Genomic DNA, 26,597 nt, shown 5'->3' with positions numbered 1-26,597 from the left:
CGTTTTGAGGAGGGTGCATGGTGTTGGTATCTTAAGTGTTAGCATCCTACAACAGGACGCAGAGGAATCAGAAGCAGCAGCAGTGGTTGTTGTTGTTGTTGACACAGGAGCACTGCTAGCTTGGTATTAGTGGTAGCATTAGCCATGTGGTCTTATCATGAGGTTTGGGACTTCTACCATGTGCACTGATTGTTCCCGCTCTCGCTGTGGCTGCAGTGTTTGTGTGAGTGGAGTGACACATTGTCTCCGACCAGCTGTTCAGAGGAGGAGAGGACTAACACAGAGCAGTGTGTGTGTGTATCAGTCTGTTTCATTTCTTCATCCTCAAACGTTTACACAGGAAGATGGTTTAATGTGAGCTTTACAGGCTAGCAGTGTTTCCCTTCCACACACACTCAGAGCGGGAAGGGGCGGGGCCTCTGTCTCATGTTTGTGTTTGTAGCACCACTGTGAGCACTACCAGGTGTATCAGGGGAAGGTCTTAGTTTTACAGTAAAGTCAGTAATAGGAGTGCAGTCGTACCTGGGCTCTCCGATGTCCCTCTCTTCATCCTCTTCCTCACTGCCGCTGTACTCGTACTCGGTCTCATCTGAAACACACAGTCCTCAGGTTACTCACATATTTCAAAACCCGCTGACACTCGGTGCAGTCGTGAGGTGAGCAAGTGTGTGTGAGCGAGTGTGTGTGAGTGTGTGTGTGCAGCCTCACCCCTCTCCCCCCTCCTCTTCTTGGTGCGGTCGATGTGGTCCTTCAGCTGAATGCGGACCTGCCGCTCGTTGGGGAGGTCCCTGATGAACGGGTGTTTGAGGAGCTGCTCGGTGCTCGGCCTCTGACTGTGACTCTTCACCAGACAGCTCTCTATGAAGGACTGGAACTTCTTGGACCTGGGCACACGAAAACACAGACGTGAGGACTCTGATGAGGAATTAAAGTTACTAACCATAGACCTTTCTGGAGTCCCTGAGCTCCCTTGTCTCATAGTTTTTATTTTCCACTTTCTCCTTGTCTTATGTCCTGCTGGTTTGTTTCCTTTCCTTCACTCCTTTCCTCTTGTCCTGTTCCTTCTTATATCTGGCACTTTCCTTTCCCTCTCCTCTCCTCTCCTCTCCTCTCCTCTCCATTCCCCTAATCCCTCCTACCCTGTTTAATTAATATCCTTTCCTTCTTTTCCTTTCCTTTCCTTTCCTTTCCTTTCCTTTCCTTTCCTTCTATTCTCTTCCTTTCCTTTCCTTTCCTTCTTTTCTCTTCCTTTCCTTTCCTTTCCTTTCCTTCTATTCTCTTCCTTTCCTCTCCTCTCCTTTTCTTTCCTTTTCTTCTTTTCCTTTCATTTCCTTCTCTTCTCTTTCCTTTCCTTTCCTCTCCTTTCCTTTCCTTTCCTTTCCTCTCCTTTCCTTTCCTTTCCCCACTGAAATCTTCCTCCTTCCTTTCCTCTTGTCCTGTTCATTCTTATATCTGGCACTTTCCTTTCCTTTCCTTTCCTTTCCTTTCCTCTTCTTTCCTTTCCTTTCCTCTCCTTTCCTTTCCCCACTGATATCTTCCTCCTTCCTTTTCTCTTGTCATCATTTGTTCTTTTTCTTTCCTTTCATTTTTCATCTCCTTCACTCGTCTCATATCCTCCTGACCTTCCCTTCCCTTACCTGGAATTTTCCTTGCCATGTCTCCTTTTCTGTCCACTCATCTCCTGGGTTGGATGTGTCTCCTTTAATTTTCTTTCTCATTTTCATTCCCTCTCTTTCCTCTGGATCTCTGCTGCTGTGGACGTGCCAGACTCCGTCTCCCCACTATCATCTCTCTCTCTCTTCACCTCCCTCTATCCCTCTCTCCAACACGGTCTCAGCAGATGTGTGTCTAACATGAGTCTGGTCCTGCTGGAGGTTTCTGCCTGTTTGACAGACTTTGAACTTACGTCTGAGTTTTGCATCTTAATTCTATTCGGTTCTATTTATAGATTTATTTTCATGAAAGTTGCAGAAACCAGTTTGTAAAATATTCAAACATGTCCTCTTCTTCTGAAAGTATTTCTGGTACTCTCACAGAACGTGGATATTCAAATCTGTCAGACCTTACAGAGACTCAAGTTAAAGGTTGTTTATCCACGCTAACGCAGATTAGCATTAATCCCTTCAGAGCGCCAGAGTCTGGATTCTGCTGAATGTCTCCGTCAGAGTCGGAGGAGGAGGAACAGTGTGATGCTGACGGAGGACAATAACCACAAAACAGGTACAGAGTGTGTGTGTGTGTGTGTGTGTGTGTGTACGTGTGTTTGTGTGTGTGTGTGTGTGTGTGTGTGTGTGTGTGTGTGTGTGTGTGTGTACGTGTGTTTTCGTGACTCACCACTTCTTTGACTTGAGTCTGGGGGCAGGATTTCTGGGGATGAGGAAGAGCGCTCTCATTGGGTGCATGTCACACAGCGCTGAGGAGGAGAGAAAGGAAAGAAGAAAAGAAACCAGGAGAAGAGGAGGAGGAGAGAGGGAGGGAGGGAAGGAAGGAAGGAAAGAAGAAAAAGAGGAGGGGCAAAAAAAGGAAATTCAGGGATAAGGGACGAGGAGAGGAGAAGGAAACAAGGGGAGGTTGGAAAATAGGAAAAAAGGGAACGAAACAAAAAGATAGGAGATGAGAAAAGAGTAAAGGGAGGGAAAGGAATTGAGAACGAAAATACATAAAAGGAGACAAAGTAGGAGATGAGACAAGGAAAGGAAAAGGGAAAGGAGGAAATGAGTTGTATGGCAGGGAAGGAGAGAAGAGGAAAGGAGACATAGCAAGAGGAGGAAAAGTGAGATGAAACAAAGGCCCAGGAGATGAGGAGAGAGGGGACAAGTGGACAGAGGAGGAGACAAGGCAAGGAAAATTCCAGGTAAGGGAAGGTCAGGAGGATAGGATATGAGTTAAGGAGATAAAAAATGAAAGGAAAGAACAAATGATAATATTGCAAAAGGAAGATATCAGAGGAGAAAGAAGGAAATAAAGGAGGGGAATTAAACAAGTGAGGAGGGATAGGGGGGAACGGAGAGGAAAGGAGAAGAGAGGAAAGGAAAGGAAAGGAAATGAGAGGAGAGGAGACACAAGGAAATAAGAGGAAAGGAAAAGAAAGGAAAGGAGAGGAGAGGAGAGGAGAGGAAAGGAAAGGAAAGGAAAGGAAAGGAAAGGAAAGGAAAGGAAAGGAAAGGAAAGGAAAGGAAAGGAGAGGAAAGGAAAGGAAAGGAAAGGAAAGGAAAGGAGAGGAGAGGAGAGACAAGGAAATAAGAGGAAAGGAAAGGAAAGGAAAGGAGCGGAAAGGAAAGGAGCGGAAAGGAAAGGAAAGGAAAGTAAAGGAAAGGAAAGGACAGGAAAGGAAAGGAAAGGAGCGGAAAGGACAGTAAAGGAGAGGAGAGGAAAGGAAAGGACAGGAAATGCCACACATAAGAAGGAACAGGACATAAGGAAAGGAGGGAAGGAGAGGAAACAAACCAGCAAGACATTAGACAAGAAGAAGATGAAGAGAAAAAAAGGAGACATAGCCAAGAAAAGACAAAACCAAGAAAAAGGAGGAAAGGACACGAAAAAGAAAACAAGGCAAGGAGACAGAGAAGGAAAGAAAAAGGGGCAAAGGACAAGAGGGGATGGGACAAATACAAAGGAAAGGAGACAAGGGGATGAAAAGGAGGAAAGGAAAGAGAAAGGAGAGGAGACGTGGAAAAAAGGAATAAAAAAGGAAAGGAAACACAAGTTTAAGAAGTGAGAAGTGAAAAGAGAGACAGAGCCAGATTTAGACTACGAGACAAACTGTTCCTGCATCCGGTCCGAAAAATGTTCACGAGTCTGAGGTTTCACACTTACGTGGTGCTCCCTCTGCCATCTCGATGGCTGTGATACCGAGCGACCACAGATCACTCTGTGCAGGAGAGAAAGAGAGAGAAGAAGAGAAAGCTGAAAACTTTCACATCCTGAAAACGTGTCACAGACTTCACACTCCGAGCTCGTCGTCTAACTGATCCGTGTTCTCCAACAGACAAGAAATACAGACACGGAAATCACGAATCTGATGCTGCTGCTGCTGAAAGTCTCTCTTCTCATGCCAAACCTGGAACTCAGCAGGTATCATCTGATCACAGAATAACAAGAAGTCTCTCTGAGAGAGGACGCCAACTCCTGTGTTTCTAAAGGAGCCAGCAGTTAGCGATCAACAACTTCAAACCAGGACTTCATGTTCTGTTCGCTGCATTGTTTCAAGTCCAGTTAGCAACTCGAGACACGACAAAGTGCTCCCATCAAAAGTGGAGAGAAATGTTCCCCTTTAGATAATACTGCAATATAATCTGAGTTATTTCTCTGTTCATTACTTCTCCCCACAGGATCGCCTGTTCATCTGTTTCTACTGAGTCTCAGCTTCATTGTAAACAGTTCCACAGAGGCTTCCCTCTGGCTTTCTTCAGCGGTATGAACCTGAAACAGAAACTGATGTTCTTGTGATGTTCTTGTAATTAACGGGTCTTCAGTTTGCTGAAATAACAACATCATGATGCAGATTAGTCCAAAGTCAAAAGTCAAGCTTTGTCAGGTCTGTCCTCAAGAAGAGAAGAAAACTACGTCTACAATGTTTGTTTGTTGAATGGAGGTCTATGAAAGAGGATTAGAGACACTGATGTTCTTTTAGCTCTGACCTTCTTCACGCAATGTTCCATTTGTTCTCAGAATTCTGACATCATCAAAGACAGAATTCTGACATCATCAAAGACAGAACTCTGACATCATCAAAGACAGAATTCTGACATCATCAAAGACAGAACTCTGACATCATCAAAGACAGAATTCTGACATCATCAAAGACAGAATTCTGACATCATCAAAGACAGAACTCTGACATCATCAAAGACAGAATTCTGACATCATCAAAGACAGAATTCTGACATCATCAAAGACAGAATTCTGACATCATCAAAGACAGAATTCTGACATCATCAAAGACAGAATTCTGACATCATCAAAGACAGAATTCTGACATCATCAAAGAGAATTCTGACATCATCAAAGACAGAATTCTGACATCATCAAAGACAGAATTCTGACATCATCAAAGAAAGAATTCTGACATCATCAAAGACAGAATTCTGACAGAATTCTAGAACACCTGCTGTTGCTCTCCATACAGACTGTTTTTCCTGCTGACGCCTGATTGGTGGATACTACTCAGACTACAGACAGAGACCAGAACCCTTCTCAGACTAAAACCCAGACCCTGAGATCCAGATTCAACATGTCTCTGAATCAGAATCTGTAATTACAGGTTAGTTGTAGCTGAAAGTAAAAAGCTTTGTCAGGTCTGTCCTCAAGAGGAGAAGAAAACTACGTCTACAGTGTTTGTTTGTTGAATGGAGGTGGGATCCATCATTTCTGATGCTGCGTTCAGGGAAGTCAGGAAATCTAAACGCTGATTGTCTTTAGTGACACAGCATCAAGCAGGTTTGTGTCTCAGTGTAAATGTTTGATGTAGAACAGATTGTTAGCTGCTCTTCATACAGATATGTGTTCATGGGAGCTTACTCTGGATTGTGCTCCTCTTGTTTTTGCTCTCCATACAGACTGTTTTTCCTCCAGACAACAAAGCCTCCTATCATCTAAAAGTAGAGATTGGTTTAGCTCTAATTTTATCACTTCAATCCGTTAACTTCAATAAATCTGCATATTTTCCTCCTCACGCTGCGATGTGACGCTGATGTAAATATTTCCAGATGAACTGAGGGGTTCTTAAAGCTCCTGAGGAAGGGAGGTAATGGTGTCATATCAGAGCTGCGTTCATCCTCCACAGGCTCACCACAGGGAGCCGTCCTGTCCCCGTTACAGCACAGAGACGCCTGCTCCACTCTCACTGCAGATTCTGTCGCCTGCGTGAGGAGACTCGAGCTGAGGCAGGAGATGATCAGAGACTAAAAGGATCCAAAATAACCCCACAAACATGATCACTGAACCTTTGCAGAGCTTTTCAAATGTCAGCAGCAGGCGTCCCTGAACCCTGATCGATGATTAATAACTGAAATATGATGTTTCTTGCTCAGACATTAATTATGTTGTCTCTGTAGTCTCCTCCTTCAGCTTATAGATCTCTTTCTTTCCTTGGAGAGCAGAAACAACACACTGCTTTAAACGTTTAGCTGTAGCAGAGCTTGAAATGGAAAAACCCAGCAGCCATAGCTTGATGATAATTTAGCCTCCGATGATATTTTGGGGTTTCCACTGCAGCCAGCAGACATCTGGATAAATGAAATAAAGACCAGGACATGTCTCATCCGCTGGTCACAACTGTCACAAGACCGGAGCTGCTTTTTGGAGGCGACATCTACAACTGAATGTTTGCATCACTCAGCCAAGATTCAAGGTCTTCATTTCTATAGCGCCAAATCACAACAAACCTGATCCTCAGACTAATAAAGACCCAACATCAAGACCGGATCAGATCCAGTCCCATCTTACAGACAGGACTCTGATCTCATCTTAATCCACCATGAGCAGAGCACTTTGCAGCATTTAGCAAGTTACAGTGGCAAGGACAAACTTCCTTTAACAGGCAGAAACCTCCAGCAGGACCAGACTCATGTTAGACACACATCTGCTGAGACCGTGTTGGAGAGAGGGATAGAGGGAGATGAAGAGAGAGAGAGAGAGAGAGAGATGGACAGTAGTAGTTGTAGCAGCTGGCCGTCTATGGCAGAGATCCAGAGGAACCTACGAGACAAGGGAGCTCAGGGACTCCAGAAAGGTCTATGGTTAGTAACTTTAATGGGACAGGAAAAGTTAAAGTGAGAGACAGGCAGAGAGAGGAGAGAGAGGGAAAGACAGGATCCCAGTGTGTCAGTCTAAGCCTATAGCAGCATAACTAAGACCTGGTCCAAGCCTGATCCAGCTCTAACTATAAGCTTTATCAAAAAGGAAAGTTTGAAGCCTACTCTTAAAAGTAGAGAGGGTGTCTGCCTCCCGGACCCTGACTGGTAGATGATTCCAAAGGAGAGGGGCCTGATAACTGATGTCTCTACCTCCCATACTACTTTCTCGAGGACAAGGACAAACTTCCTTTAACAGGCCGAAACCTCAAGCAGAACCAGACTCATGGTAGACACACATCTGCTGAGACGGACTGGTAAATTATTCCAAAGGAAAGTTGCCTTATAAGTGAAGGCTCTACCTCCCATACTACTTTTAGAGACTTTAGGTACCCAACATCAAGACCGGATCAGATCCAGTCCCATCTTCCAGACAGGACTCAGTCTGATCTCATCTTAATCCACCATGAGCAGAGCACTTTGCAGCATTTAGCAAGTTACAGTGGCAAGGACAAACTTCCTTTAACAGGCAGAAACCTCCAGCAGGACCAGACTCATGTTAGACACACATCTGGGATTGTGTTGGTAGACTTTAAATCTCTGATCTGTCTGTATTCCTGCACGCACCAGACTCAAGTCTCTCATCTTCAAATTCTCTATTGTTACAACATATGTGCTCAAAGAATTCTCAGAGCATGAGACCACAACAGGATCAGGATATCTACGGTCACCTGTTCAACCTGCTTTTGAGGATCAAGACTTTCTCTGCAGCTCTGCAGATTTAACCCCTTTGAGCCTTTTGCGTTGATTATCTGGCTGCAGGACATGCACAGGAGTCTCAAGGCCAAATTCCACCAGATCCTGGTGAAATTTGGCCGTAACAGTGAAGAACAGACAGATCTTAACAGTTCGCTCATGCAGCATGTTTAGTCACACACACGTCAGGCGTACCTTGAAGTCATATGTGGCGTCGGGGTTCTCGTCACAGGCGATGACCTCTGGAGCCATCCAGTACGGCGTCCCGATGAACGTGTTCCTCCGCCCGACTGTGCGGTCCAGCTGAGCGCTCACACCAAAGTCCACTGCAAACACACACACGCACACATGTCCATTATTAGCAAAGTAACGTTTGTGAAGCAACAACAGACAGAAATGTGTGTGTTTGTGTGTGTTTTTGTGTGTGTGTGTGTGTGCAGTCTCACCCAGTTTAACCTCTGCGTTCTCCGTCAGCAGCACGTTCTGGCCTTTAATATCTCTGTGGATGACCTTATGCTGGTGGAGATGGGTCAGACCCTGGAGACAGACACACAAACACTTCCTGTTTTCAGGCCTGACGGGGAACACGGTTTACTGCCCTCCTTTCACCGGACTGAAGCACACACGCTCGTCTGTGTCGTGTTGGGATTCTATGATTGGATTGACTGCTTTGCTTCAAGAGTTGCCATGAATACAGCCCGTGAATAAAGGTCAATAAAGGTCAAAGGAATCTCTATTTCCTGGTTATATGATTGCTCAGAGGGGGGGGCGTTGGAGTAATATGATGGATATGAACATGTAACCTTTGCTAAAATCAGTGTTCATTTCGTTAACGAAAATTATGACCATAAATGTTCCTCAACGACCCGTTCTTTCATGACGAAGACGAGACTAAAATACATCACTGATAATAAAAACTCTAATCCTTCAAAATAAAAGCCTTCCTGTGGCAGGCTGAGCCTTTCCCTTTAATGGACAGGACAGCTGAAGAGAGACAGGACATGTTTGAGGCAAGAATCGAGCCTGCGACCTCTGCGACAAGCTAGAGCCTCTGTATGTGGGGCGCAGGCTTAGACCGCTAGGCCACCAGCACCACCCACAGCTACAGCTTGATTTACTCCAGTGTGGTGATACATCAGACACGTTTAGTAAGTTTTGATGCAGATGCAGTGAACCGACTGTCTGTCCAGTGCGCCTGTCACTGCAGGTGCATTCAGGGACCGTCGTTAAAGTGCAATACAGCCCTTGTATTTTGTGTTCATGGCATTTTTATTTGAATCAAGGGAATCTAAATAAAGTCCCAGTGGTCACATCAAGACTGTTTGTTTTTTGGGGTGCTGGTGGCCAAGCGATCTAAGCGACCCACATATAGAGGCTACAGTCCTCGTCGTAGAGGTGGCCGGTTCAACTCCCGGCCGCGACCATCTCCTGCATGTCCAAAAGTGTTAAAAGGGTGAAATATTGATGATTTTAACTCTTGATACAACCCTGATACCGAGATCTGATCGACTACATGAATTATTCTAAAGAGAGGAAATGTTTCGACAAAAATCAAAGACTAAAATGTGAAACTAACGCTCATTTTGTCTTAAGACGAAGACTAGAGGGGCGCTGGTGGGCTAGCGGTCTAACAACCCCACATAAAGAGGCTACAGTCCTCGTCACAGAGGTCGCCGGCTCGATTCCCAGCCGCGACCATTTGCTGCATGTCTTCCCCCTCCTCTCTACTCCCCACAATTCCTGTCTCTCTTCAGCTGTCCTATCCAATAAAGGCAAAAATGCCCGAAAATATAACTTAAAAAAAAACACTTAATCTAAAACAGCTGCCAAGAGGACCACAGGCTTAAATGTGTCATTAGTTTTGTACTTCCACAACTTAAATTAATTCACTGAGAGCAGCTTGGCTCACTCTGACGGGCAAACATAATGAAATAACCCACAATATCAGAATAAGGTGTTCCTCAGGGAACCATCTGCGGTCCCTTCCCGTTTCAAACCAAACCCTGACTTTATTAAGACTTTTATATATGTTAACGTTGACACATAGCTAGCTGTGATGATCTGGTTCTCACCCGGAGGATCTCTCTGCAGATGTAGGCGATCCACTCCTCCTTCAGAGAGTTCCCTTTGGTGTTCTTGATCAGATCTGTTACAGAGCCAGCGCCGCAGAACTCCATCACCAGCTACACAAACAAAAACAAAGAAGAACACATCTTTATATGTATCTGTATATTAATTTAGAATAAATAAAAGGTGTGTTGGAGTTAGAGGAAGGTGTGACTTCGTGAACGTACCCAGAGCTGGTCGTCCATCCCCGGAGGATTCTTCTTGATGAACGCTCCGTAGTATGTTGCAATGTTCCTGTGGTGGCTGTACTTCTTCAACATGTTGATCTCTGCTTTAATCTCCTCCTCCTCATCCTAATCACACACACACGGACACACACACACACACACACACACACACACACACACACACAAACACAGACAGCACAATAAATACCAAAACCCATGGATTAGGGTGTGTGATCCCAGAGGAAATCAGATAAAGAAGGAAACAGTCCCCCTGAGTTTACTGAGTGTGTGTGAGCGAGTGTGTGTGCATACAGATTAATAATGCTCTCTGTCATATGTGTGTGTGTGTGTGTGTGTGTGTGTGTGTTTGTCACTTACTCCTGTGACGTCCATGACCTTGATAGCAGCGAGCTGACCTGTTTTGACATGGCGACCCTGAGAGACGGAGAGAAGGAAGAAGAGGTTAGGATTTATTCACTCAAGTCACTTTTTCACTTTACACGTGTGTGTGTGTGTGTGTGTGTGTGTGTGTGTGTGTGTGTGTGTGTGTGTGTGTGTGTGTGTGTGTGTGTGTCCGTGTGTGTAATCTAATCAGTCAGTCATGTTTGTTACACTCATGCAGACAGACAGTAAAACAAGTTAACATTTAAAGTCTGCTCGTCGACTTCGATCAGAGCTGAATCATTGTTTTAAAGATCAGTACATCAAACAGAAAGTTTATCAAAGGCAACACAGAAATGAAACGCGGATGAACCCGACGACCCCGCGGAGGGCCCCGAGCCTCAGGTTGGGAAACACATCCACAGTCTGAGTCTGACCTCTCCTCCTCCTCCTCCAAACTACAGACACAATCACAGCTGTGAGAGCCGGAGAGTGGAAATACATCCACCTCAGCGCCACCAGCTCACCACCTCCTTACACACACACACACACACACCATCTCCTCATGGTAACCTAGCAACAGGGCTGGCAGGTTGTTTAGCGCAGGGACTGAGCGGGGGGTTGGAAGAGGCAAAGTGATGGCAGTCTGAGTGTGTGTGTGCATTTTTGTGCATGTGAGTGTGTGTTCTAGGAGGCCATGATATTTCACACTCTGGGTCACTTGTACATGTGAGCTGCTCACACACACACACACACACACACTTTCATGCACACACACGCACACACTTTCATGCACACACACACATGCACACACATAGATCTTGGTTTCTCAGTGTTGCATCAGACTCTGGATGTATCTTGGAGTCCAACGCCACCTCAGAGTGCGGAAAGTCTCATTCCTCTTTCACATCTTTTTGTCTGTCTCTCATCTTTTTAATCTCTCTGTCTCCATCTCTCCCCTTCTCTCTCTCTCTCTCTCCCCTTCTCTCTCTCTCTCTCTCTCCATCATAAAGAGGGCAGGCGGACAGGCAGAAGTTGGAGTACAGTGTGAGCCTCACTGACAATCTGAAGCAGGATTTCTGCTCGCTTCAAACTCATCAGGTGTCGTTCGATAAGAGATAAGGTTTCCTGTTCTTGTGTGCAAGATTCATCTTTAAAAACCTGATGCATTCCTCTGTAGTCCTCCTCAGAGAGACTCATAAAAAACAAACCCCCTTTAATGCTGCTGGTCTGACTTTAAGCTGCAGTTCCTTCTTTTGGCTCTGTTTTTGGTCTCCACCGACTCCTCATTCTAACATCACACTTCCACCACTTCCGCGTCCGGTCTGTCTCCGTGCTCTCTCGTCCATCAACCCCCATCGGTTGTGTTTTCAGAACGCAGCACAGAGCAGGACCTCCGGACAGCTGGAGTCATGTGACCGAGGTTTTCCCCGTGGTAATCCCTGAATCAAGGATTCTCCTCCTCCTCCTCTCCTCATCCATGTTGTCTTTCTGGTCCTCTGAAAACCTCTGACCTGTTGACTCCAGGCCTGGCTCCGCTCATCATGACTTTGGTTTGTTGTTGTAGTTAAGTGAAATACGATCTGGTGATAACACAGAGTGTTTTATTCTGAAAATTAACCGGATGTTTTCATTTTGTTTTGGTGAAACCTGACTTCCTGTCCCGCTCCATCTGCTCTGTTGAGATTGATGCGTCGTGCTCCGGCATCCGGCACAAATAGAAGTCTGGTGTATCTGATCCGGAGGACTCCGACCTGCTGGATCAGAGACGCAGGTGGAACGCAACGGAGAGGATCCAGTGGAAGTTAACACATTGACTAGAATAGAAACCTATCAGATCTGGAGCTTTGATGGATCGGATGTTTTTTATAAAAGTGTGAACTTTTGGAGCATAAAGGACAAAGAAATGAGCTGAAACCACCTTTAACTATGCCAAGCTAGGTCTTCAAAACTGCAGTTCCTCGAGTGTCCACTAGAGGCTGGCTGCAAAAGCTCCTGAAGCCACATACACACCCATTCAAAGAAGACGATCTTTACAGCAGAATTAAACATGTTTACAGCCTGGTACAAATCAGATTTTAGTCAGATTAGCTCATTCCTCTATTGGCACACACTGAAAGGGGGATGAATTTTAAAGATATTAAAGTTTTGCATATTTAGGGGCGTGGTTGATTTTTTTGACTGTTAGCAAAGAGGCTAAAGGCCCTCCTCAACTCCACCTCTTCAGCTTCTTGTTGATAGTCTTCAGTGGAAGTTTAGAGCTGTAAATTGAGGTGCTGCCGTCAGGATGTAGAGTAAACTTCTTGTGAGTTGCAGAGATGAAAAGGAGCCACAGGTGGAAGGTGTTTCCTGCTTTAGAGTCCAGACTGAGCTGTCTCCAGAGCTAACACAGAAATCCAGATCTCTGTGTTCCCACATCAGACCATGCTCCAGATTTTTTTGAAGGATTCTGGGATTTAATTCAGTAGTTTGTCTTCATTTAGCTTGTAAACCTGCTCTCAGACCTCTGGGTTAAGCTGTGTGAAGTGCTGCTGTGACCGCAGGACAAATGGCAGCGATCCGCCACGATGAAGCAATAAAAGGCGCTGCAGATAACAGAGCAGAGATGAGAGGAAGAGATACCGCAGCAGACTGCCTCTTTGTTTTCATATCTCTCTTCCTCCGACACCGAGGGCCGGCCAAACAATCTCCCAGAGGTGACACACAGACCCTGGCGTGCGTGTGTGTGTGCGTGTGTGTGTGTGTGTGTGTGAGGAAGCTGTATTAAACCAGCACATAAGCACTAATTTAGAAGGGAGGAGGAGGAGGAGGACCTGTAGAAGCACCCTGAGGCATACAAACACACCTCAGGTCTCAGTTCAGACAAGCCTCACATTCTTCACCTGGACGCAAGCCCCAACACATAAACACTGACACACACTGACACACACACACACACACACACACACACACACACACACACACACACACACACACAAGAGAGACGGGATACCTGCTGAGGTTTTACACCAGAGCTGTGATCATTTAACGCACGGGGAACCTGGGACTCTGGGGAACAGATGTAGTTCGGGGGGGCATACTGGATTAGATCTGATCGATGTGACCCAGTGTAAATTCTCAGAGACGGTTTCACACTTGATGCTGGTACTCTCACGCTAAAGGTGCAAAGGTCTGAGGTTGTCCTGCAGTGAGTCCTGTCCTGACCTGCCTCATGATTCATGATGTCTGAACCGTTATTAAGACTTTACTACAAACACGATGACAACCTGAGATCACGACATTCCCAGGGATTAACGCCAACTTTTCAACCGTCTCTTAATTTAGGATTTTCTTTATTTTACCCTCTGAGTGTAAAACACTGAGTTGGCATGCATGTGTAAACTCGTATTAATAACTCAGTCAGGAACACTAGCATCAAAAGATCCATTGTTTTCATGCAGGAAGTTAGATTTGGCGGTATGGCTCTGTTCTGGGAGCTCCATCTGCCTACGTGGAATACCAAAGCCTGAGGCGGGGAGAGCACACCTGTCTCTTTCGTGTGCATACATGAAAAGCCAAGGCAGGGAGAGCAGCAGCAAAGTGCATTAACTTTTTTTTTCTCCATATGTCACTGGCCTGATTTGCACAATCTACCCGGGACTTCAGCCCACGGTCAAAACGCAGACAACAATGGAGCTACAGGAACCTTTTAGTTCAGGGTAAAGTAGTTCTGGGGTCTAAAAGACCCCGGAACTCTTGGTCCAAATGCGCCTTAACACAAGAGTAAGCGTCTGCTTCAAACCCACACAAGAATCAGACCCACCTGAGGGAGCTGTGCCGCTTCATCGGTACGTGAAATATGTGGGGTTTGGTTGGAGACAGGGACGTCAACACAGCAGCTGATCTCTACTACACGGGCTCTGACTCCAAATGTGCAACATGTCAGCACCTGTCGGGGTTTCACTTTAGGACAACAGGAGAAGGTGGAGACACTAAACTGCTAGGTGCAGGCCTGAGTAGAGTTATGGCCTGTGTCCACTGACAGAGTTTCTGTGCAGGCAGCAGCAGCAACCTTCATTTCAGAGCGCTTACTTGCTCTTGCTAGGTTAAAGAAGTTGTCCCGTGGTGTTCCTGCTTCTCTTAGTCGTGAGTTAGATTTAAATTTCTCTGACTTGTGTGCTGAAACTTTTGAAATGCATTGGTTTGTTTATAAAATAGCAGCCAGTGCAAAAAACAGTTGTCTGGAGAGCAACAGCAGAACACACACCTTAAAGGTGATTCACTCTTAAGAGGAATCATCTCTGGAAAAACATCATAAATAACATGCTTAAAAGAACTTAGCTCTCAGGATAAACTTCACTTTTTGGTTTTCATTCTGCAGATTTGAGCGACACATTCATGGAAAGTAGCATTCACGAAAACAGACTGAAGCAATGCAAACAAAAGGCGGTGACGTCCAGACACAGGAGAGACAGAAATACTCTTGACTCATATCAGTTTGTATCGGGCATTGAGTTTGCAGTCTGAGCTAAATCAAACAATACTGCATGCGTCATGTGTTTGAGCTCTTTCAGAATCAGAGCTGAGAGGAGTGCGATGACAGCAGGACATGAATGAGGAAGGAGGAGTTCACTGGAGGGCTTTTAGAGCAGATCTGTGCTTCGTTAAGACAGCGACAGAAAGCCTGCAGCGACTTCACGACAAATGAAGACTGAACGCGTCAGACTGTCTGAGTTATCATGTCGACAGTCTCTCTCTCTCTGCACATTCATCTCTAAAGCCAGAGACCGCTGCACCTGAATCCTCATCTAACCTGGGGAGTAAATTAAAATCCAATTCAGATTACCTCAGACACCTGTACGATGGGATTAAAGCAGAGAGATGTTCAGAGACGGAGCTCACAGGTTTCAGGAGCTTCAATCAATACCAGGCATTGATTTAACTCCACTTTGTAAACGCTGACGAATCAAATCCAGGAAAAACTCTGAGCTGGTTCAGAGATTTTACACACCTGACGCACAAAGTGAAACCACAACATGTGTGGTTTCCATGCAGCTGCAAAGTGCTGCTCACAAAGACACAACTGGCCGAAATACTCAAGACCTGCAACTATGTGCCTGCAAAGATACTAAATGAGAAACACTCTGCTCTGAGTCCAAATGATAACAAAGACGGATAAACAGCTCCATGCATGTAGAAGTAACTGCTCCTCATCAGACTTTAAGAGCAAAGAAAGACGACCACTGCACATGTGATGGGAAGACCGGGACGTTTTGAAAGCACAGGTAATGTGCAAAACATGACGACCTGCAGAGAATACGCAAACTGTGAGTGATAGAGTCTCAAAGGCCGGGAATATGTTTTCTGTTTAAAGTGTTCACGTACAAAAGACTCCGGCTTCGTCAGGAACTTAATGTAAGTGTTAAAGTACATAAGAAATGGACGTAGTATCTGTGAGTCACCCATCTGTTCCTGAGGCACTATTTTGAAGCCGATCGGCAGCAGCCATATTCGAAATGCTGAACTCAACCTAACTGCGTGTAAGCTAGTGTGAGGTAAAGAGGCGGGCATTTAGCCTTTCCGCTAACAGGTACAGGGTGACCACCAAGCGGCAACCTCTGGTCTAAAAATATGAGTTCAATGAGGAAGTGTTAAAAACTGCAGTTCATTGAGGATACGCTTGGGCTGGCTCTGGAAGTACAGGAAACCACATACACACCAATTCAAAGAAGCCGATCTTTACAGCAGGAATAAACATGTTTACAGCCTAGTACAAAAGACGAGTGTAGTCTGGAGAGCTCACGTCTCAATCGGCACACACTGTACAGGGGGTTAACTTTTTAATAACACGGTAATTTCAAAGATATTGAGATTACGAGTCTTCCAATGAGAGGCACAGCTGACTTGATTGACAGGTGGGAACACTGCAGCTGTTGGCTAGGAGGCTCAAACTCCGCCTCTTTACGTCACAATCGCTCCACAGCAGCAACATGGCTGCCGCTGACGATTGGCCTCATAATAGAATAGAATAAATAGAAGAGAATGCATTTATTGTCATTGCAACAAGTACAACTAAATTGAAAGGTGCAGTCCTCATTAGGTGCCAAAAACAATGCACCTAACGACGGAGCAACCAGCCGCAGCGTCCATGCGTGCAGCCATCTTGGATCAAGAATTTCAACAAGAATATATATAGAAAAGAAATTATCACCAGAGACGACAGCTTGGCCATAATTCTACTGTCAGCCACCACCTCCACAGGGTCCAGGACTGAGCTGGCCTTCTTCCCCAGTTAGTTCAGTCTGGCTCTCCTGTATCCTGTCCGCCCACAGCAGGTGAAATCCTTCCAATGTGGCGTTCATGTCCGGTGTTAGAAGAAAGCGCTTCAGAAACAGACGGGTGACGTCACGGATACTACGTCCATATTTTATACAGTCTATGGTGCCCACCTGTCAATCAAGTCAGCCATGCCCTTATTTGGGCAAAACTCGTACCTTTAATATCTTCAATTATAACGACGTACAGATAAATTCACCTCGTACAGTGTGTGCCGATTGTAACATGAGCTATTCAGACTACACTCGTCTTTTGAACCATGTTTGTAAACATGTTTATTTCTGAATGGGTGTGTATGTGGTTTCCTGTGTTTCTGCAGCCAGCCTCTAGTGGACGCTCGATGAACTGCAGCATGATGAACAGCTGCTCGACATCTCCAGCCATCAGAACATCAACACAGAGAAACTCACCCAGGACTTTATATCCGTCCTTCAGGTGAACACTCTCTCTGATTCAGTGTTGTAATTTCATGCAGTTGCAGAAAACGGGGAGCTACATCTCTCAGTGAGCTCTATTATCTGAAAATGCAAGGTCTTAATTTACCCATCATGCTTTGTGATCGACCGCAGTTTGTGTGATTTTTGTTCCATCAACCATTTCACCGGAGGAGGCGTCACCTTGTTCAAACAGCAGATCAATACTGAGCATCAGCAGACAGGATGAGTGTGTCTTCTCTTTGTGTATCAGAGGACATGAGTGAGTGTGTTAATAGGTTTCAAAGTGGGAGAACACACACACACACACTAACACACACACTAACACACACACACACAGGCTCTCTGCTGTGCTGTAAATGTGTGTGGGCGTCTTCCGCTGCCTAACAAAGAAGAAAAGCAGTAATAACTTTGCTTTTTGGTCAGAATGAAATGTTCCTCTGAGCTCATGATGGAGTCAGAGCAGGAAGTGAGTCCACACTGAGCCAAAAAATACTAAACATGCTCTCAGACATCTTCATCAGCGGACAAACTGAGCACCCACTACAATCCAAACACACTGATACAGAGTGTTACGCCTGTGTTGCTTATTTCTTGTCATGCTGCTCGCTGTCATGGTTTAACAATCACTTCAGGTGTATTTGCAGCCGGTCGGTCACCTGTTGTGACTCAGGAATGAAACCAAGAGAGTAAAAAGGGCTGGGATATTCCTTTCTTTTCAGAATTTTGAAATGTTTCTCAGAATTCTGACATCAAAGACAGAATTCTAGAGCACCTGCTGTTGCTCTCCATACAGACTGTTTTTCCTGCAGATTTCACAGTTTCTACATTTTTCTGTTGCATCTGTAAACATCCCTCTGGCTTCCTTCAGCGGTATGAACCTGAAACAGAAACTGATGTTCTTGTGATGTTCTTGTAATTAACGGGTTTGCTGAAATAACAACATCATGATGCAGATTAGTCAAAAGTCCAAAGTCAAGCTTCGTCAGGTCTGTCCTCAAGAGGAGAAGAAAACTACGTCTACAATGTTTGTTTGTTGAATGGAGGTCTATGAAAGAGGATTAGAGACACTGATGTTTCTTTAGCTCTGACCTTCTTCACGGAATGTTCCATTTGTTCTCAGAATTCTGACATCATCAAAGACAGAATTCTGACATCATCAAAGACAGAATTCTGACATCATCAAAAACAGAATTCTGACATCATCAAAGACAGAATTCTGACATCATCAAAGACAGAATTCTGACAGAACACCGGAATTCTGTCTTGGATGTCAGAATTCTAGAACTCCTGCTGTTGCTCTCCATACAGACTGTTTTTCCTGCTGACACCTGATTGGTGGATACTACTCAGACTACAGACATAGACCAGAACTCTTCTCAGACTAGAGTCCAGACCCTGAGATCCAGATTCAACATGTCCCTGAATCAGAATCTGTAATTACAGGTTAGTTGTAGCTGAAAGTAAAAAGCTTTGTCAGGTCTGTCCTCAAGAGGAGAAGAAAACTACGTCTACAATGTTTGTTTGTTGAATGGAGGTGGGATCCATCATTTCTGATGCTGCGTTCAGGGAAGTCAGGAAATCTAAACGCTGATTGTCTTTAGTGACACAGCATCAAGCAGATTAGTGTCTCAGTGTAAATGTTTGATGTAGAACAGATTGTTAGCTGCTCTTCATGCAGAGATCTGTTTATAGAGAGAAAGAAATCCTTAAATCATTACACTGGAGTGTGTTCCTCCTGCTGTTGCTCTCCATACAGACACCAAGGCCTACTGACACCTGATTGGTCAATACCACTTTGACTACAACAAGCATGAGACCATCTTGCTTTTAAAGCGTGGGTCCACCTCCTTGTATCACTTCGTGTTTTAGTATTTAGTGAGGGGCTGAGAGAAATGCACCGATTAGAAGATGACGAAGGAGAAGGGAGTGGTTGTTGTGCCCCAAATAATCTGTACTGATTGAAGCTTTAAATGGCAAAAACTTGACAAATGGAGGATCATACTTGTCCTTGCAGACCAACTTCACTTCGACAACAGGAGGGGTGAGCAAGGGAGTGTAAAATCCACCAAGCTCTACCCTGAAAACTCACAAATGGTTCTTTCAGTGCCGTCTTTCTGACTCCTTCAAATGTTCGTAGTAAAATAAGGGAGGTTAGGCATCAAGGAGAGACAGCTTGTTTTTCTGCATAGCTCATTGATTGAAGTGAACACACTTGGCAGAGGAGCAAGAACATTAAGAAGACTCACCTTGTAGACCTGCCCATAGGTGCCATTTCCAACCAGTTCAACCAGCTCGAAGATACCAGCCGGGTCCTGAGGGAGAGAGAGAAACAGAGAGGAGTGTCAGGAGGATCCAGCTGAAGACGTGGACACGAGATAGATGTAGGAATTTAACCTTCACACACAAACACACACACACACTGAAAGCTTGACTGAGCTCTGCATGGCTGTTAAAAGCCTCTCTGTGTCACTGCTCTGTTATTATTCCTTCAATAAGTAACCTCAGAGTTTACAGCTGTGCTCCCTCTGCATCCTCACACACTCTTCAATCCAACACACTGAACACAACACACTGAACACAACACATAGCACACTGCACACTGCACACTGCACACGTCACGTCAGCCGCTCCAGCTCCAGCTGCTGCACTGGTTCCCTCTGCCCTCACAGCTATCTCTGATTCAGTGTTTATTTGCACCAAAGCATCTTCGTCACTGTTGACTCTACATCTGAACTCTTAAACTGCTTTAACACAAGAAGCCTGTTTGTTTGTGTTTGGACGTGTGTCCTTCTAACAGGGCTGAAGCTGCAGGACGACAGAGCGGTCAGAAACATCCTCACTGGGACAAAACAAAAACTGGCGTGGGAACAGGACCTAAACTTGCTGGTCTTCCTGGGAAGTTTTAGCAACTGTGCCTGAGATACATTCATACCTCTTCTGTTTGTATTAGACCAGGGGTGTCCAAGCTTTTTTCAGAGGGTCACATTTGATGTTGTCAGAATACCTCAGGGCCAGAGGCTCCTACTGAGACTTAGGAATCATAAAAGTTACATATGAACTCTATTTAATAATTTTAAAAAAGCTCAATAAATCAGTAACTAGGTAGTCCTCAGTTCTCCACAAGCCACATAAACATTAGTAAACTTCTTCTGGAGGAAAATGTTTTTCATTCGGGTCGGGCAATGTGGGAAAAATACTGTCTCATTATTTTTCTGTGGCAGGATCACGATCTGGATTTCATCACACTTCTTTTTCATGTTGTTTTTAAGACTTTCCTGACCAGCAGACACATTTCAAGAACTAAATCATTCTTGTCCTGTTTTCTGAACTATTTTTAAGCACCAAATTTTGCCTTTTCTGTACAATTTCATAATTTGATCTTGTCCTCTTTTGTGTCTTCTGAACTTTTAGTGTTCATCAAGAACATTTTCTCATCATGATAAAAACATTCAGCTTTAAGAGTTCTTGTTTATTGCCGTCTTGCAGAATTCCCTGTGCTGATGATTCAGAACATGATTAATTTCTTTGCTATAATTAACACGTTTTAAGATGGAAGCTAGGGGCCATAAATAAAGGGACCTTGGGCCGTACTTTAGACATGCCTGGTGTAAACAAAATTCAGATTTCAAATTAAGATTAAAAAGCTGGATAAAGATGAAAACTTTTATTTTGAAATCAAGAAACCTCAGAGCACTCGGCTGACCAACATTTACAGACGAGCAGAGACTCTTTTGGTTGATTTGATCTGAATCTGAGGATGTTTCTTTTTTTTTAAAATGCTTTATTTATAGTTTTTCAAGAACATTTATTCCCTATACACCCATATTGCCCACCCACCCTAAACTTAGAGATGAGTGACAAGAGTGAGGGCCACCAGCGCCCCTAGTTATTCATTTATTGAGTAAAATACTGTTATTAAATAGAGTTCATATATAACATCTATGATTACTAAGTCTCAGTAGGAGCCTCTGGCCCTGAGGTATTCTGACAACATCAAATGTGGCCCTCTTAAGTTTGGACACCCCTGGTTTACACGCTGAAATGGGGGCGTGATGAAACACTCAACTTAAGTGTGACATTTTGGGACATTAACGTCCAAAACACTGAGTTTAATGCAGAGTGAATACTGACTTTGACTGAAGAAATACACACAACATCACTGCCAGTTCAATATGTACAGGTAAAACACACACACACACACACACACACACACACACACACACACACACACACACACACACACACACACACACACACACAAACGGGGATAATCTGATCTCTAGGGCGATTAAAATTCAATAAAACTCCCAAAACACAGATCTCCATCTTTAGGCATACCTGTGTGTTTGGCATTAGTGTGCATTTGCATGTGTGTGTGTGTGTGTGTGTGTGTGTGTGTGTGTGTGTGTGTGTGTGTGTGTGTGTGTGTACAGTAGGCCACAGGAGGCCGTTACGGACTATTACAGTGGAGCCTCCAGAGGGGGATTAGCTTAAAAAGCAGCCTTCCTTTTCACTCAAGGTCAAACTGAAGCTCATCACACACACACACACACACACACACACACACACACGCACACGCACACAAACACACACACCTGTACGTGCCTTCTACTGCCCTCAACAACTGTTGGTCTGCACACATGAAAAGCGACATCATCCAAAAGAGGAGCAGGGCGCTGAGAGCTGCTTTAACGAAGGTCCCCGTCAAACACGTTAGCTGCTGGGGACAGGTTTAAAACATCCTTTCCTCTCATGAGGGAGACTCAGAGCACACGGCGTCTTATTATTAGCATTAAGATTAGTTTGTTTTGGTTTTAAGTTTGTCCCATTGAGATTAAAATCTGGCCGAGACCGTCAGCAGCAGCAAAACGAAACACAGAGTTACAGACACACTGGGAACCAAAGCACGATGCATGAACCTTCCAGTAAAAGAGAAACTATCCCAGCATCAGTTGTGCAACCAGGAAGGCTAAAAACCACAAGTGACATCAGCTCCTTCACTTTGAAGTTATTCTGCAATAACTTCCAACAAATTCCAACAGTATTTATTCAAACAAAAGAAATACTGCCCTGCACTTTTCTGTTTGATGAAAACACAGAGATAGTGTGGAAGCAGGAGAAGAGTCTACTGCACAAGAGTATGTGCAAGAGTAAACAATGATAGTTCACATTAACAGTGAATAAAGGAGGACCTAAGTCAGAGCCCTGTGGCACACCTTTGGGGGTAGATATAATATTAGAGCTTAGACCATCATACCTAACACATTAAGATCGTTTGAAAACCAAACTACTGAGTCTGTGCTCAGAAGTCTGTGCTCATGAGCAGATCTGGCGTTTGGTGTTGTTTTTAAAACACCGTCAAGTCCAGACTTACATGTGGCAGAGAAAGTTAGGGCGGCGCTTCCTTTTCTTTCCCTTTTCGTAAGAACAGCTAATGTTTAGAGTTATATATGTAACTTTCTGCTGCCGGGCTCTGGCCAGCAGTGTTGCAAACTTAGCAACTTTGTCTCTATATTCAGCAAGCAATTAGCAACAAACCTAGCAACTTTTTCTGGTGTTAATGGAGACTTTTGGAGACTGACGTGAAAGCATGTATCGTTCTTACTCTACTCATCCAGCAGTGGATGCTGCTGTGAGTCCCTCCTAGCTGCAGTCAGAGCAGGAAGCGTTCAGCCCTCAGCATCCAGACTGTTAATGTATCACGCATGTACGAAGACACCGCTGGCTGATCCCGCCGACTGTCTCTGTTTGGTCCATTTAGATAGTTAATGTAGATTTTATAGAATAAACATGTAGAAAATGTTCTGGTTGTAAACTGTAATGTTTGACTTTGATTTGTTGTCGGCTCCTAAGTGTAGTTATAAACATGTTTAGGGTGATTTTTAACCTCTTGTCTCTCCTTCAGCGTCCATTACAACTTCAATTATGCAAATTAAATAATGACGTCATTTAGCCACTTTGAAGACTGTGTATAGCTACTTCCCTCGATGAGGAGTTAACAACACTGCTGACCAGATATTAGACAACATTTGACTTTTCTGCACACGGTCCATTACAGCACACCCTGCACAAGTCGCCAGCCTATCACAGGGCTGACATTGGACTTCCACCAGATCTGCTGCTGTCCGGCTCCCTTCTCTCTCATCCGTCAACGCCCACCGGTTGTGTTTTCAGAACGCAGCACAGAGCAGGACCTCCGGACAGCTGGAGTCATGTGACCGAGGTTTTCCCCGTGGTAATCACTGAATCAAGGATTCTCCTCCTCCTCCTCTCCTCATCCATGTTGTCTTTCTGGTCCTCTGAAAACCTCTGACCTGTTGACTCCAGGCCTGGCTCCGCTCATCATGACTTTGGTTTGTTGTTGTAGTTAAGTGAAATACGATCTGGTGATAACACAGTGTTTGATTCTGAAAATTAACCGGATGTTTTCATTTTGTTTTGGTGAAACCTGACTTCCTGTCTCGCTCCATCTGCTCTGTTGAGATTGATGCGTCGTGCTCCGGCATCCGGGAACAATAGAAGTCTTGTGTATCTGATCCGGAGGACTCCAACCTGCCGGATCAGAGACGCAGCCGGAACGCAACGGAGCGGATCCAGAGGAAGTTAACACATTGACTAGAATAGAAACCTATCAGATCTGGAGCCGTGACGGATCAGAGACGGATCTGGTGGAATTTGGCCGTGACATATAGACAGATAACGAGACACACACACCTAATTCAGGGGAATTCAGACTGAGCAGTTAACCTCTCAGACTTCGGACTGTGGGAGGAGGCGGGAGTATCTGCAAGGCGGAACATCCAAACTCCTCACAGCAAGGCCCCAGCCTGGATTTGACTCATCACCGTGTGGCCCGTACAACGTGAGCTGTCCCAGCATCCTGATTGGTCATAGCACCTTGACGATGGTGATTAATTCTGAATAGCAAAGGCGACGTTAGGGGAACCCTGATCATGTCACACGTATCAAATCAATCCATGGAACCTCTTCCTGTTGACACTCTGACTAAAGTGATCACTTCCAAAGGGATCCGTGTCCGACTCTGAGAGAGAGATCATTACAAAGCGCTCCTCTCCTCTCCTGACTGATTTGTATTTTGTCTGAAAACAGAAGAGGATGCTGGGTAAAGAACACCAAGGACACGACCTGTGTGTCGCTCTGTCTCACAGCTGTTCACGCCATCGCTGACCGGACGAGTCAGAGGACGAAGCTCCGTGTGAGGAGTGCAGGATGAGACACTGACAGGAGGAGGAGGAGGAGGAGGAGGAGGAGGAGGAGGTCAGGAGGTAAACAAGGCATGCAGATGAAGATTGCTCAAACTGCATGAGGAGATCTTTTGGGATGTGACGAGCCGCAGAAACAGGAAGTGTGTGTGTGTGTGTGTGTGTGTGTGTGTGATTGCGACAGGCTTTACGTCACGCTGAAATGTTTCCCCCCAGCTCCCTCTGATCCGTCCTGGGTGACCTAATTTCTCGTCGTCATGCCACCGAGGGAGAGAGCAAGGATCCTCGCTTTCTTCTTTTTTTTTTTTACAAGAACATGCACACCCAGTCACCGTCTTTATCTGCCCCTCAGTGTGTGTGTGTGTGTGTGTCTGCATGAGTGTGTGTGTCTGCATGAGTGAGTGTGTGTCTGCATGAGTGTGGGTCTGCATCTGTTCCACACACACACACACAGTCATGCAGTCCCACCCGCTCCATCACGTCCAGACTTGACTGTTGCTCTGCAGGTAAGACTGAGTTGCATAAGCTGCAGGAGAAAGGTGGAGAAAACACACACACACACACACACACACACACATACACACACACACACACACACACACAAACACACACACACACACAGCCCTACTCAAAGCACCTCCAATCCAGAAGAAGAAATCTGTGAGTGTATTCTCATCTGAATGTCTCCAATCCAACACTCCAACACACACATTCCTGCACTGTCTCCTTCTCCCATCCTCGCGCGCTTGCACAGCACGTGCACGCGCCCAGACCCACAAACAGCCACTGCTGCATGCAATGCTGCTGTCGCCACAACATCACGAAATGGCGGAACTCGCTCCTGTTGCGGTTATCATCGCGTTTATACACCGTGTGTGTGTGTGTGTGTGTGTGTGTGTGTGTGTGTGTGTGCATCCGTATCCCCTGTATCTGTGTGTGTGTGTGTGTGTGTGTGTGTGTGTGTGTGTGTGTGTGTGTGTGTGTGTGTGTGTGTGTTGTGAATCTGTCAGTGAGCAGGCAGCTTAACATCTGCCCCACATAGTACAGACAGAGCGGCCTCTATTATGCCGCCTGACGCACAGGCAGCAGCAGCGGCAGCGGCGGCAGCAGCAGCAGCAGCAGCAGCAGCAGCTCAGGGCCTCATTACATCACGTCCCAATTGTTTAGAAGAAAACATCAACAACAAACAAGATGACACATGATCCCTCACTCTGATATCAGACCTGGCTTCCTCCATCACAGAGGAAGGCGCAGAGAGGCGCATCCGTGCGCGGTTAAGCGGAGAGAAAGGAGGGTAGCGAATAAAGGGGGGGTGGGGGGGTGGACAGGTGCTCAAGAGCCTCACACGCACGCGCACACAAAGACACAGACATTACATGCACGTGCACAAAGAAGGGAGACATTTTACCCGTAGTGCAGACAGGTCTATCTCGTCCAGACTCCGCGCTGGGGAGTCGCTCGCCATGGTTCTGTCGGTATTCACGGGACTCAAGATGGAAGCTTCCTCAACGACCATCGACCGAGAGGTGCAGAGCGGCGGGGACACACACACACACACACACACACAGGAGACCTCCTCTAAAAGAAATAAAAGCCCCCCACCCACCCCCCACAATTAAATCCACACAGATTCCTGGTGCAGGAGATGGTTCCGAGGAGAACCAGGCGCTCCGGGTCCAGGAGGGAGAGAGGAGGAGGAAGAGGAGCGCAGGAGGAGCGCAGGAGGGAGGCGATGTGCGCGCTGCTCCAGGTGCTACATGCTGCTCAGCGCGGTGAATCCGGTGAATCCGGTGCTACATGCCTCCACCTCGACCCCTCGAGTCTGGACAGGACAGGTGGAGGTGGACGCGCGCGGGATGGAGAGAGAAAGAGAAGAGAGCGCGCGGCACGAGAGCGCAGCAGTAGAGCCGAGAGAGACACCGAGAGAGGAACTCAGTCCGTCTGTCCGTCAGGCTGAGAGGAACAGCAGCTTCCCGGGAGTGGCCTGAGAGGAGGCTGCGCTACAGACAGAGACGCCCACAATGGCACACACACACTCACACACACGCACACGCACACACACACACACACAACTACACGCACACACACACTTAAAGACGCACAATCACACAGCTGTCTGCAGGTATGGCAGCTCATTAAGGACAAAACTGAGCGGTCATCATTCAGGAGTCCAACCTACACATGCACAATAATTACACACACACACACACGCACACACGCACACACGCACACACACACATGAAGGGGAGACCACTCTGCTGCCCATCTCCTGATAAATGGCCTTTAGAGGATCCTCATGGGACTGGCTTTAATGTCTTATTAATGTCCTCGTGTCTCATCAAAGAGACGCTTTAGGTCACATTTGAGCCTCTGATGCGTTCAAGGAACACACACAAG

General features: G+C 45.7%; 1 protein-coding gene across 9 annotated transcripts in view; it reads right to left on the bottom strand.

The window, feature by feature from the left end:
* Positions 1-26,219, bottom strand: part of tnikb (TRAF2 and NCK interacting kinase b) — a 72,772-nt gene extending 46,553 nt beyond the window's left edge. For 3 of the 9 annotated variants that reach the window (XM_034706468.1, XM_034706469.1, XM_034706477.1), the window contains exons 1-11: positions 25,609-26,117; positions 19,224-19,289; positions 10,223-10,279; positions 9,845-9,970; positions 9,623-9,733; positions 7,997-8,087; positions 7,746-7,876; positions 3,817-3,871; positions 2,335-2,413; positions 709-884; positions 523-589 (exon numbers count right to left, since the gene is read on the bottom strand). In XM_034706468.1, the coding sequence (XP_034562359.1) occupies positions 523-589; positions 709-884; positions 2,335-2,413; positions 3,817-3,871; positions 7,746-7,876; positions 7,997-8,087; positions 9,623-9,733; positions 9,845-9,970; positions 10,223-10,279; positions 19,224-19,289; positions 25,609-25,716 (1,067 nt within the window). In that variant the 5' untranslated portion in view covers positions 25,717-26,117. Of the gene's footprint in view, positions 1-522; positions 590-708; positions 885-2,334; positions 2,414-3,816; positions 3,872-7,745; positions 7,877-7,996; positions 8,088-9,622; positions 9,734-9,844; positions 9,971-10,222; positions 10,280-19,223; positions 19,290-25,608 lie in introns of all 9 variants that reach the window. The other 6 variants (XM_034706473.1, XM_034706475.1, XM_034706476.1 and 3 more) reach the window with 5 other exon arrangements.
* Positions 26,220-26,597: the final 378 nt, after the last annotated feature.

This window comes from Notolabrus celidotus, chromosome 17, assembly GCF_009762535.1.
Source record: "Notolabrus celidotus isolate fNotCel1 chromosome 17, fNotCel1.pri, whole genome shotgun sequence".
NCBI lineage: Eukaryota > Metazoa > Chordata > Actinopteri > Labriformes > Labridae > Notolabrus > Notolabrus celidotus.
The sequence above is the reverse complement of the archived record's forward strand: the minus strand, read 5'-3'. Positions and strand labels throughout refer to the sequence as shown.